The sequence below is a fragment of the Panthera pardus genome, unplaced genomic scaffold, assembly GCF_024362965.1.
Source record: "Panthera pardus isolate Hobbes unplaced genomic scaffold, ASM2436296v1 HiC_scaffold_2, whole genome shotgun sequence".
NCBI lineage: Eukaryota > Metazoa > Chordata > Mammalia > Carnivora > Felidae > Panthera > Panthera pardus.
In genome coordinates, this window is record NW_026526765.1 from 40925825 (window position 1) to 40938235 (window position 12411).

The window sequence follows — 12411 nt, forward strand, 5'->3', positions numbered from 1 at the left end:
TGTTCATTGGATGAAACTTTTTTTAAAAAATGCTTATTTTGAGAGAGAGCACACCTGTAAGTGAATGGGGGAGGGGCAGAGAGAAAGGGCGACAAAGAATCCCAGGCAGGTTCCGTGCTGTCAGTGCAAAGCCCGACCCGGGGCTTGACCCCATAAACTGTGAGATCATGACCAAAGCTGAAATCAAGAGCCATCAAGAGCGGGTCGCTCAACCGACCGAGCCATCCAGCACTCCATCAAGTGAATCTTAAATAACTTTTAATGATTTAACAAAGTCATGAATGGACTCAGAGCAGCTGTCTTGTATTTTTATTGAGCAGCCATAAACTTTTCCTTTTAAAACAAATCCAACAGCTTATGCAGCTCATGATCCAAGACCTTCCCGCACACGCATTCACAACTCTGTGGCAAACTTTGAGAATAAACATAGGCAAACAGTGAAATAATCCTTAAATAATCTTCACTCCAAATAAAATAGGTCTGCAAACGTTTCCTAACAAAATCTAGTACAACCGTCCTGTTTGTGCTGAGATCCTCCCGTGTGCTCATAATTCCACTTATCAACTGACTTTGAAGGAAAGAAAAATAAGAAAATGAGCCCTATTTTAAAGCTGACGCTTCTTGACTCTCTTCCAAACCTCCTAAAAAAGTATTTTCTACTTTAAATCTAAAACGCTTCTAAGTCACTGCACTGACTTTGCAATAAACTCCTTCTGTTGCTCATTTTCTGACATTGTATACATCTGTCATGACTAAGTTTTTCCCAGGGTTCCCTTGTGCTTATTACTGTAAATATTACTATAATTACTAATAATAAATTTACCATGCCTTGGGGGTTTGGAAACCTTAGAGAGTTATACCTTTATTCTACCCGTTTTAAACGAACAGTAGAGGGTGATGAGTATGTCTGTTAGGATGACTCATACTAACATAAATCGTTGACAAAATTATGTAAATATTTACCTTCCCACCTCCTCCAAGTGGGAAAAATCCTGCCTGGCTCTCTCGGTCTGAGGTGGCCTTCTTTAAAACCATTTACAGGAGTTTGCCCTCTGCCCCAGAATCTCCCTTCTGATGCGGTCATCTGGGAATGACACATAGCACCTTTGAAACCTCCCTCACTATGGGGGCTGCTACCCAATCTCCTACAAGCTTCAACTATCCCCCTTCCTTCAGGGCTGGTTTTGTGTTCACTTTTCCCAAAGTTAAAAAAAAAAAAAAAAAGCACAATTAAATTCTATTGGTGCTACTACAAGGAAGACCTAAATACCATACTCCCCCACCCGCCCCCACCTTCTCTCGCTCCGAACTCTCCCTCCATCCTGTATCCCAGCATCAATGCACATCCGAGTCACAGGCACTGTGGCCTTAGCTTTAGCTTCCTCTGGGGCTGATCTGCGTCCACGTTAATATGATCTAAATTGTGTTTTCCGTTCTTCAGTATTACTATAAACACATATTGAACAAATCTGTACGTATTCATATATTTCACAAAGATCTAAAAGTGTTCAGTCATATGCATTTTATGGATTGTTAGTAGCCTACTTTATTATTTTTTTTTCCTGGACCCCCACACTTGGCCTCCCAATATCACATGTCCATATGCTATAATCTAGACAGTTCCTAAAATGTTGGCTGTGTGTTGAATGACCATTAAGATAAGAGTCTTCTCTCAGAAACCCCACCCAGGCTCAGCGAGGATTTAACCATTTCATTACAGGCGAGCGGGTATTCGTTTTTACAAGTTCTTCTGTCACAGTATTGCCGTCTCCAGATGCCATGTCATGCTCTGAAATGAGAAGGAATACAAATCATGCATGTCCAAATGTTGATAACCCTAAGATCAAGAACAGTTTTATATTATTTTCTTTAAATTTTTTTAACATTTATTCATTTTTGGAGAGACAGAGAGAGAGCACAAGCAGGGGAGGGGCAGAGAAAGGGGGAGACACAGAATCTGAAACAGGCTCCAGGCTCTGAGCTGTCAGCACAGAGCCCCATGTGGGGCTTGAACTCATGAAACGCGAGATCATGACCTGAGCCGAAGTCGGATGCTTAACCGACTAAGCCACCCAGACGCCTCTATATTATTTTTATATTACAAGGGATTTACAATAATTTTTTTTATTGATTCAAAGAGTCTCTATACTCACTGTATTCACCCACTCTGTGTTAATCGGCACCTCCCATCTGAGTCAGCCCCTACCGCCGACTGATTTCTCCTCATACACCTGTTACCACCAGGCATTATCTTATACATTCATTTGCCTTTTTTATTTATGTGTTATTTCACTCCACCACTAGAATATCAGCTCCTAGAAGGCAGAGGCTTTGTTTTGTTCATTGCTACTACAGTGCCTGGAACATAGTAGGCACTTAATAAATACTTATGGAATAAGCAAATGCTGTAAGAGTGGATCTTTAATAAGATTTTCCTATTATCTGGTATGGAAGAAGGGTTAGCCTATTTTGTGGCTCCAGAAGGTGGAAGGCAGACCGAAGGGCAGAACTTTTATAAAGACGGTTTTTGCTCAAATAAAAATTTGTAATATTTAGAATTTTCCAAAATGAAATTTGTCTGCTTCTAAGAGTAGCGAAGTGTATTTGCCTCAACAGTGCACATCCTAAAATGGAGCCCTGTACGATTCGTGCAGCCCGGCAGATGAATGTATGCAAAGTAATCAAATATTCCAGATCTTACTGTCCCTGTCCCCCTAAAAAAAAGCTACTTATAAATTCCCCATCTCAGAAAATTGGAAATCTCACTACAAAACAACGACAACAAGAAATGGAAATAGGAAACCCACTTGACAAGATCGTAGTAGCCATTAGATAGAAATCTAGAGAAGACGAGCTCATGCAATCAGGGCATAGAAGGGACCTCCAGAAGTCCCTGTGCTGACGAACGTTGGCACCATTTGCAAAGGCTTTGAAAACAGATTCGCACAGAGGTGATGTGAAGTTGATAGCCAGACAAGCCCCCTCCTATAAATGGTAGCACATGAACCCTGGAAAGTCACAAGGAGACAAGGTACCACTGAGCAGCGGAGCTCCTATGCTGCCTCTCCACAAAGCCTTTAGGATATTCTGCTCCCCTCCTGAACCTAAGGTTTACCAAGATTAACCAGTAATCATTTTTGTTGCTCCTTAGCTAATGGAAAAAACACACACACACACACACACACACACACACACACCTCGGGTCAGAAAATGCTTTTCCCATAGATTTCTACTAAGAATCTTGATACCTAATTTGGGTATAGAAATGTTTTTTGTGTGTAACCCCTAATGTGACTTCTACCCAGCAAAATATGTGTGGCCAAGGCATCTATCTAGTAGTCAAGACATCTGCAGAATCTGCAAGCAAATAAGCAAGGGTGACATGCTGAAGGGAAAGAGACTGTCCAACAGTCCAGTGGAGAAGAGGGCATGTGGCTGGGTATACAATGGGAGGGACGGACGTGAGGATTATTATCCTTCTTGAGGATTACTCCAAAGGTGCTCTCATGGCCTCCCAAGCATTCTTCCCAAACACCAATAAGATTCACAAGGGAGTCCATTCTCTCTCTCGGTGGAAAAGGTTTAGGCACAACCATAAATGAATGAAGAGGAATTCAGAAGTTCTTTAAAGTGTTTTGTAGTCTGCAGTTTTGAGAAGGCAAAATAAGACAAAAGAAGATGCAAGCATTTGAGACAGCTGACTGTCCTGAGACAGTAAGTTTCAAACCTGTACTGAAGTAGTCAAATCATTCAAAAAATGTGCAGGTCTAAGACTGATGGTTTCCAGGGGCTGGGAGTTGAGGAATGGGGACAACTGCTTAACGGATAGTGGGGTTTTATTTTGAGCTAATGAGAATGTTCTAGAACTGGACAGAAGTGGCGGCTATGCAGCGTTGTTAATGTACTAGCTACCACTGAACTGCTCACTTCAAAATGGTTAATTTTATGTTGTGTAAATTTCACCTTAATATCAAATTTTTTAGGACTTAAAACTCAATCTTTTTCCATTTTGCTTTTTAAGTACCATAGGACAAGTCCTAAGTATTTAACCTATTAATGACTTTCTCAATTTCCAGATCAAATAGTCACAAAGATGCTCACCTAATAGCTTTGAAAACAGGGGTTTCAGTTTAGATGAATGTTTAGGGGCATAACTACACTTCAGCATAATAATTCCCTTCTTAGCACAATATTTCCTCTTTCTCTTAATGTACTTAATTGTATCCATGTGTAAGAAGGGGGTAAAATTAAGAAATAAGTACATTTGCCAAATATTTCAAATCTAATTTGAAGCGCAAAGAACCAGAAATAAAACTAAATAAAATGGACTTGGATTGTCAACTATTTATATCTAAGGGGGAGAAATTGCATAGTTTGTTGATACTAACAGTTGCTGTGGCCACATGTTGTTTTAAATGAGCTATTTTCAGTTTAATGAAGCTTTACGATACTGATTGTTTATCCAACAAGGTAACCAAATATGTGCACAGGACCATCTTATACGTTGTATTTCTCACATTCCAACAACCTGATAAGAAATACACATGCATGAACAAGCATCAGGTGGCTATTACTACAATTTCATTCAAAGGCTTAGAGATAATTCCCAAGTTTCGGTCACAGATACTGTCTCTTATCCTCTCCAAAATCTATAAAAACACATGCTGGGAAATATTCTTTGGAAATACTTCCATTTGGTTAAGAAAAGAAGAAGTGTTCTATATTTTCTCTCTTGGCTCTTAAACCTTATCTAATAAATTCTTGAGGGTATTTTTTCTATATGAAGTTGGAGAGAAATAACTTTGTCTACTATACATAAACATCACTGAAGAATTTAGGGAACTTTGTGTATCTTGGTTATTTTATTATTACAGGTGTTTTGGTAATCAACCGTATTTATTCTCCATATGGCTGGGTAAACTTTATGGAAAAATGTATAATCCTCAAAATTATTAATAAAATCTTTAAAAAAAAAAAAAAACCAACAACAGCAACCGAACTCAATCACCACCCCTTTCCCCTGAGTAAAATAAAAAACAAAATCATTCAAAGCAATGCTTTATTCTAATCCTCTATATTGCTTAAGTTATTCAAACTGAAAATGAGATTATTGTTCTGATGTTTGTACTGAAATCGATTCTTTTTTTTATTTAAAAATAATTTTTAAATATTTTTTTATTTTTTGGTGGAGGGGGGAGGGGCAGATACAGAGGAAGACACAGAATGTGAAGCAGTCTTCTGACTCTGAGCTGTCAGCATAGAGCCAGACATGGGGCTAGAACTCACGAATCATGAGATCGTGACCTGAGCCAAAGTTGGACGCTTAACCAACTGCGCCACCCAGGTGCCCCTATACTGAAGTCAATTCTTACCTGTAGAAACAAGTCTCCTGTTGGAAGTCTTGGCTACTGAATATTGGAGGAAGGGAAATTTCAGACATTTGCCAGTCACTCTGTCACATATGCCGGACTGACAGTTGCATGTCTCCTTGCATTCCATCCCGAAGGTGCCGTAGGGACAGTCTGAGGACACAAGATAGGTTGAGAGAGGGAGCTGCTCCTTGTGCATGAGCCCCTGCCCGCACAGCCTCCGTATCTGAACACGCCTCGTGAACCTTGACTGTCAGATACAAACAACTTCTTTAAAAAAACCCAAGTTTGGGAAGTTGAAACTTTAAGTCACAAATGTGAAATCACACCCCAAGAGCAGGACACCTCGGCTCTAGTGTCCTGCTCTGGAGTTTAGTTGAAGACGGCTAGACATAACCAACATCCTTGAACCAACCTTAATTCTGTTCACTTTCTGCTTAGGTACCAATAGACAGGTTCCCGAGACTGCTTCCGTGACAGGTCGGTGAGGTGGGCAATTGAACAGACCTACGGATCAGCTGCGAAGGAGTTTAGGGGCTCCTGGGTGGCTCAGTCGGTTAAGTGTCCGACTTCAGCTCAGGTCACGATCCTGCGGTCAGTGAGTTCGAGCCCTGCGTCGGGCTCTGGGCTGATGGCTCAGAGCCTGGAACCTGCTTCCAATTCTGTGTCTCCCTCTCTCTCTGCCCCTCCCTCGTTCATGCTCTGTCTCTCTCTGTCTCAAAAATAAATAAACGTTAAAAAAATTTAAAAAAAATAAAAGATGTGATGCTGTCTTTGAATCCACCGTACTGGCAAACAACTCGCTATTTAAAAATAGCAACATATAGGAAAGGACCCCACGCTACCCAGGGACTGAGAGAGGTGTCGATGCCAGCTGTCCACCAAGTGCTCAATCCTCAGTCTGTGCCAGCTTTCATTAGCTACCTTATCTGTTGACACGGCAGTACAGGTCACCTAGCTCCCCTGGATGTTAAGAGGATTTTCTAGTAAAATGTTCTCCAAACCTAAGATGTGCATGCTAGGAAGAACGAGAAAGCTGAGACTTTGCCTATATACCTCTCCAAATCTGGAAGCATTTAGAGCTTCAGTGCTTTCATACCTAGACTCAAACATATTATGCTGAGAAAAGAACAAAATCACTTATTAAAAATGCAGTATTGTTATGACATAAACAGCATCCCGATAGACACCCCTATCCTTAACAGCCAAGCAGAATAGATGCAGAATATGTATTCTCTTGGCATGAGAATCTTCTCGTACGTGTACAGTCACACATGGGGGAGAAACGAACTGTGAAGCAGCCGAGCCCTTAGCAATCTAATATTCCACAAGAATGATTGAGGTAGACATGAATGAACTTTATTTGGGGAAGAGATTTAGAGTTCTTCTCACTGGCATTCTTCAGATTGCGGAGGAGCCTGGTTTTAAACACTGGCCTCTCTGCTCGCAAGAACAGCCCTTAAAAAGGATCCCCAAAAGCCTCTTTCGGAAGAGCATACAGGATTGGAATTTGAGTGTGTCTCTAGTGACATTGAAAACTCAAACTTTAGCCAAATTCTCAATTGTGCCTCTGTTTCATCCCCTAGCGTTTTGAATAGTGCTGGGCGGATAGCAGGTGTTCAGTAAATAGATGTTGGCTGGCTGATTGTTAACTCGGCAGCCTGACGCCAAACATCTGAATATTGAGAAAACATCTGGATGTGCAGCTAACGTATACGGTTCTGTGCAAAGGCTGAAAGAGGGAGTCCGCCTACAGCAAAATCCAACGTCTCTGTCTGAAGTTTCTGAGTTTCACGCAGGGTCACTGTTTCCAGCAGAGAGAAAAATGTTTGAAACCAGACTCGCTTGCAGTCTGAAGGATGCCAAGAAGAACAATCTTAAGTGCATTTTAAGAATCTATCCCGTTAACAGCTGCCTCAGTCATTCAGTAGGAGGGTAGATTGCTAAAGATCCCATAGGCCTTGAGCCATTTCTTTACCCACATGTGACAGGGCATTTACAGTCCCATTGATAGAGGCAATTTTTGTGTCCAGAGAAAAAACAATCCACTGCAAATATTTGCTATGTCACAAGTATGATCGGTTGAACTACTTCCTCCCTAAATTCCTTACGTGCAATCCTGTAATTTATAGAAAATACAGGTTCTCCTCAGCTTAAATAAATGCTTGTGAATGTTCACACACACGCACAAAAAAAGGTTCCTCAATATTCTACCTTTTAGTGGTTATAAGCAAAACTAAACTGAGCAAAAAATAAAATTCTCTTCCTCCTGCAAGCATCCATTTCCTAATCTTTAGTTGCATTTTGCGGGTGAAAAGGTAATTGATTTATAAAATATTTGTCTAAAAGGTAGGTGTATGAATGAGACTGGATCAATGGTGGATTATTATCGTTCATAAAAGCATACAACTGTTTCAATTACATAAAGTATAAGAATGAAATAAGAAAGAAAATATAAGAAATACATTACCCAGCCTCTTTAATCATTTTAAAAGCTGCTTTGTATTATAAAACTGATGCATGGGGCTATAGCCTATGTGTTTCATCTTAATAATAGCTTTTAATTATGAGATCATGAAGTATCCATATATATATTTTAAATCACCATTCTTTTGATCCAAACATTTTTTAAACTACAGGCATGAGTTTGAAATAAATTCTACAGATGTGTAACTACATCGTTTAGCTATGATTTCAAGCTAATGACACTTTTTTTAAGTCTGTAAACTCTCATTCTTCACAGACTTCCAATTTTTATTTTTCTTGACTGTTATTTGTACTCGTCTGAGACCATCTGCCATTTTTCTAGGTGATCAAACACTTCCATAAAGTGGAACGAGGCTTGTTTTATACTTCAGGGTACCCTCCTTCAAGAATGTGAGTCATTTCGTTTCATGATCAAACCCCACCCTGTTTCACAAAGTGCATCAGCCGTTCATCAGAAATACTTGATCTTGAGAGATGCCCACCAACCCATGGACCCTTTCAACATCAAATACTCACTAAGCCCCAGCCTAGACACCACCAGCGGTTATCTAAGCGCAGACCTCTGTAATCACTGCCTTGCAGAGGAGACAGCACCTAAACCATCCAAACAGATTACCTGTCAAGTTTCTAAAGTTTTCCAGAAAGGGAGGTAACACGATTTTTCATCGCAACTTTTTTCCTTCCGTCTCCTACACACACATAATGAGTGAAATGCTGTCTTGCTTTCTGTGCTTTCCTGCACACTGGCTGTCAGTTGCTGTTCGCAGAGTTCTCTCTCTCCCTGTGACAACACCCGTGCCGGGCCTTGCTCCTAAGCCACCTGCACTTTCCCTCTCGTCCTTCGAAGGGAAGCCTCCTTGCCTCCCACGCTGGCTAAAAGCCCTCGGTGTGCCCTGGACGGGGAGGAGCAAGGGGTCACTCTTTACCTTTGCAGATACCAAACTCGTCACCAAAGTCATCTTCCTCACTGTAAAACTGACACCTGAGCCCCGGGCCACACTTGGCGCCGTCCATGCCGGAGACGGTGCGGTAGCAGGTTTCGCCCAGGCCCGCGGCGCACACCCGGCAGCAGCCGCAGTCGTCCAGCACTGTCCGCTTGCAGCTCAGGCTGCTTTTGCACTCGGCGCGGTCGCATCGCTCGGGGCAGTCGACCGCGTACTTGGGGCTCCAGGTCGTCGCCAGGTGCGCGGGTACCAGGAGCGTGGCTAGCAGCAAGAGGCTCTTCATGTTTCCCGCCGGCTCTGGCTCAGCTCCCTGCGGGCGGCGTGGTTCTCTGCTGGCGGGAAGCAGCTGTCCAAAGTGGTAGCCGAGCCTCTGCCTACACGTTTATGAGCTTTATACACTGGGTTGCCCGCATGCTTCCCCGTCATCAATTTCCTCAACCCAGCAGCAGCGCTGTCCTCTTGCCAGGCTCTCTTGTTTTAGTTTATGAAATCCAGGATGAAGGCTGGATTAACACGCCGCTGCCATCCAGGAATTGAAAAGCCCAAGCTGATGTCATCTGTTATGTTTAGATGGTTGTTTTGCATGAGCACTGAAAAACTCGCTCACATCCGTCTCGAGGGCTCAAGGACGTCTGTGAAGGGGGAATAAAGAAGGTTGCATACCTTCCTTCGGGACAGGAATTGTTCTGACACCGGCATATCACTTGGGCTGTGGCTTTGTCTCAGAGCCTCTGGAGTCAGGAGGAAAATGACATCGATGTGAATCATCAGGACGAAAGAAGCTCCTTTAAACAAAATAAATAAACATTTGGTATTTCCCCTCGGTAAACAGTTATGAGCTCACTTGGGAGAAGAAAGGGTTATATTGTGCCTTTTCAATACTTAGAAGAAAGGAAATATTTGGAAAGGGATTTTTTAAAGACCCCTCTCTTCCTTCCTCCCTCCCTTCCCCCCAAATGTTATCTCTAAAACAATTCATGGCACATATATCTAAGTTTATCATGGATGGAGCTGTATTTCTAGTAAGATGTGGAACTGCAGCTGAGAATTTTCTTTCAAAGTAATACGAAACCCACAAAAGAGGTACGATGCTGCTGGCGCTGTTTCTGGGTTCCTCAGTTCTGGAAAAACTTATCAGTTGGACTTCTGACCCAGAACTCCCTGGGGAGAGGGCTCATCCATCACCGAGTCTGGCTGTCCAATGACTGAGGCCATTCGGAGCTCTATCCCCTCACTCCTGGCATCTCTCAGAGCCCTCACTAAAAACCACTAAACAAGGCAGTCAGCCCAAGGAAACAAGCGAGCCAGCAGGGAAATCGGAACGTGGCCCAGAGAGACAAGTCACGGGGAAGGGAAAACATTACCCCTCAGGAAACAGGGTCTTCAAGCAATGGAGGGTCACAGGGCCTAGGTCCCCCTGGGGAAGACAAAGCCGTCCTCTCACGCTATCGGCAGGACCAGGGCCTCGTGAAGGAAGGGGGCTGGGCCGGAAAGAGCAAGGTGAGCGGAGAGAGCAGAGTTCTTACATCAGCCACACGTTGGGTCCCCAGCCCCACCCCCGACTTGTCAAAATAGGCACAAACCCGCCGTCGTTCTAGCAACTACTCAACCAGTAAAGTTGATGGATGACTCTTGGTCTGTCCCCAATTAGCTATGGGCGAGCCCCAGGATGTCTCTCAGCCTCAGCCTCCACTTTTGAGAGTCGACAGTGTTCGTTACGCTAGTTGGTCTCCAGAATTCTTATCCCCATTAGAAGATGAGGCTGAGGCCATTGGATGTGTCTGCTGAGTAGCCTTCCAAAGCGCACTTCTAGGAAGGTGGAAGGAACCGAATCTGGAATGCGTCACGGAACCGAGGGGGTAGAAAACCAAGCAAGAGTCCCAGCTTCCAATTTCCAAATTTCCCATGCGATCCAATTTGACACATTCTATCGGCATCTCCCCAGAAGCAAACACATGCTTATCAGAGGCACAATCTGATGTATTGTTTTCAGCGGTGGGTAACATCCACTGAGGGCCCGGTGTGTGCCGATCGCCTGTTCTGAAACCATTTACACGTATTAACTGACTTGCTCTTCACCACACCCTCATCAAGTAGATACAATCCTCGTGCCCTTTTCCTGAATGGGGAAACGGAGTCAGAACGAGGTTAAATAATTTGCTCAGGTCCCCCTAATGTCCGAGGTAGAACCCGAACGGGGTCAGTCTAGTGTCGAAGGCGTGCGCTCGGTTGCCTATTAAGCACAGTGGTGCTTCCGTGACTACTGTTCTGATGGCCTCCTTCACAACTTAGGGCTGACCTTGGAAAAGATTACTGAACACCACTTTCTGAGGAAAGAGTGGTTAACTGCAATAACGGTTGATGATGGCATCTATTAGAGAAAACTTACCGTGTGTCAGACACCGTGTAGAGCGCTTTATAAGGAGTGCCACGCTGAATTTTCAAAGCAGCCTCAAGAGGTAGGGACTATTCTTATCCCCACTTCAGAGGTGAGAAAACTGAGGCCTTGAGGGGTTACGTAACTTGTCCAGGGGCACAAAGTTAGCAAACGGTGAAGCCAGGACTCAAACCCTGAAACAGACTGTTTTTAGAGACTGGAATAAGGACTGCAAAATCGAACACATACAGGTACCAATCCAGTGCCTAAGTGGGTAAAGTGGTAAGATATGCCAGATGTACGTGAGAAGGAGGGTTGCTGCTCACCTGAGAGGGCATGCCCCCACTAAGGGAAGCAGCGCCTCCTCAAGAATGGCTGACCGCTTCCATGCTGGACTCTGAGCCCACTGAGCCGAATCTTCTATTTTTTTTTTTTTTTAAGAGAAGCTGGAATCTAGACTTTTAAATGTAATGCCCTAATTTTTAAATGTCGGCCACTATTTCACTCAAATTACGAAACATTATATGCACCCTTATTTCTTTTTTTTTTTTTTCAAAGTTTTATTTATTTTTTTTTTGAGAGAGGGAGCACATGAGCAGGGAGGGGCAGAAAGACAGAGAGAGAGAATCCCAGGCAGGCTCTGGGCTGTCAGCAAAGAGCCCGACGTGGGGCTCGATACCACGAATTGTGAGATCATGACCTGAGCTGAAATCAAGAGTTGGATGCTTAACTGACTGAGCCACCCAGGTGCCCCTGCGCCCTTATTTCTTATGGGCAGGATCCAGCCTGCCTATCACTTTGGTCTTGCTATAAAGTTTGGATTCCGCCAGAGCTGGATTTGAATCTTTGCTCTGCCACTCACTACCTAAAAATCTCAGAAACTGAGTTTAACATCTCTAAGCCTCCATTTTGTCGTTGTGTACAGTGGGACCACCAGCTTCTTCACAGGGCTATTGTTAGGACCTATAAAACGGGATGGAAAATGTCTATCAAGTAGCACGCGTTCACTAAGTGATGGCTATTTTTCATTTTAAAAATATAATCATCATAGAGTTGGCAGTGAATAAAGAGAAATAGTCAAAGCATAAGAACTTCCTGGTCTTCTATGGAAATTTAAGGAAGAAACAATAGAAGCCTTGCAGAGGTCAATATCACAAGTGCTGAGGGAAGAAGAGGAGCTCATGGAACCCATGTTCTGCATTTCCAAAAACTGATAACACTTTCAGTGAAGGAC

The 12411-nt window shown here is 43.1% G+C and overlaps 1 protein-coding gene across 1 annotated transcript; it reads right to left on the bottom strand.

Moving 5' to 3' along the window:
• Window positions 1-294: 294 nt before the first annotated feature.
• ESM1 (endothelial cell specific molecule 1) lies at window positions 295-9558 on the bottom strand. The gene is made up of 3 exons (XM_019464345.2): window positions 8783-9558; window positions 5373-5522; window positions 295-1789 (listed from the first exon to the last, which is right to left on the bottom strand). Exons 1-3 carry the CDS (start codon window positions 9081-9083, stop codon window positions 1692-1694), a joined length of 549 nt encoding a protein of 182 aa, XP_019319890.2. The 5' UTR covers window positions 9084-9558; the 3' UTR covers window positions 295-1691.
• Window positions 9559-12411: the final 2853 nt, after the last annotated feature.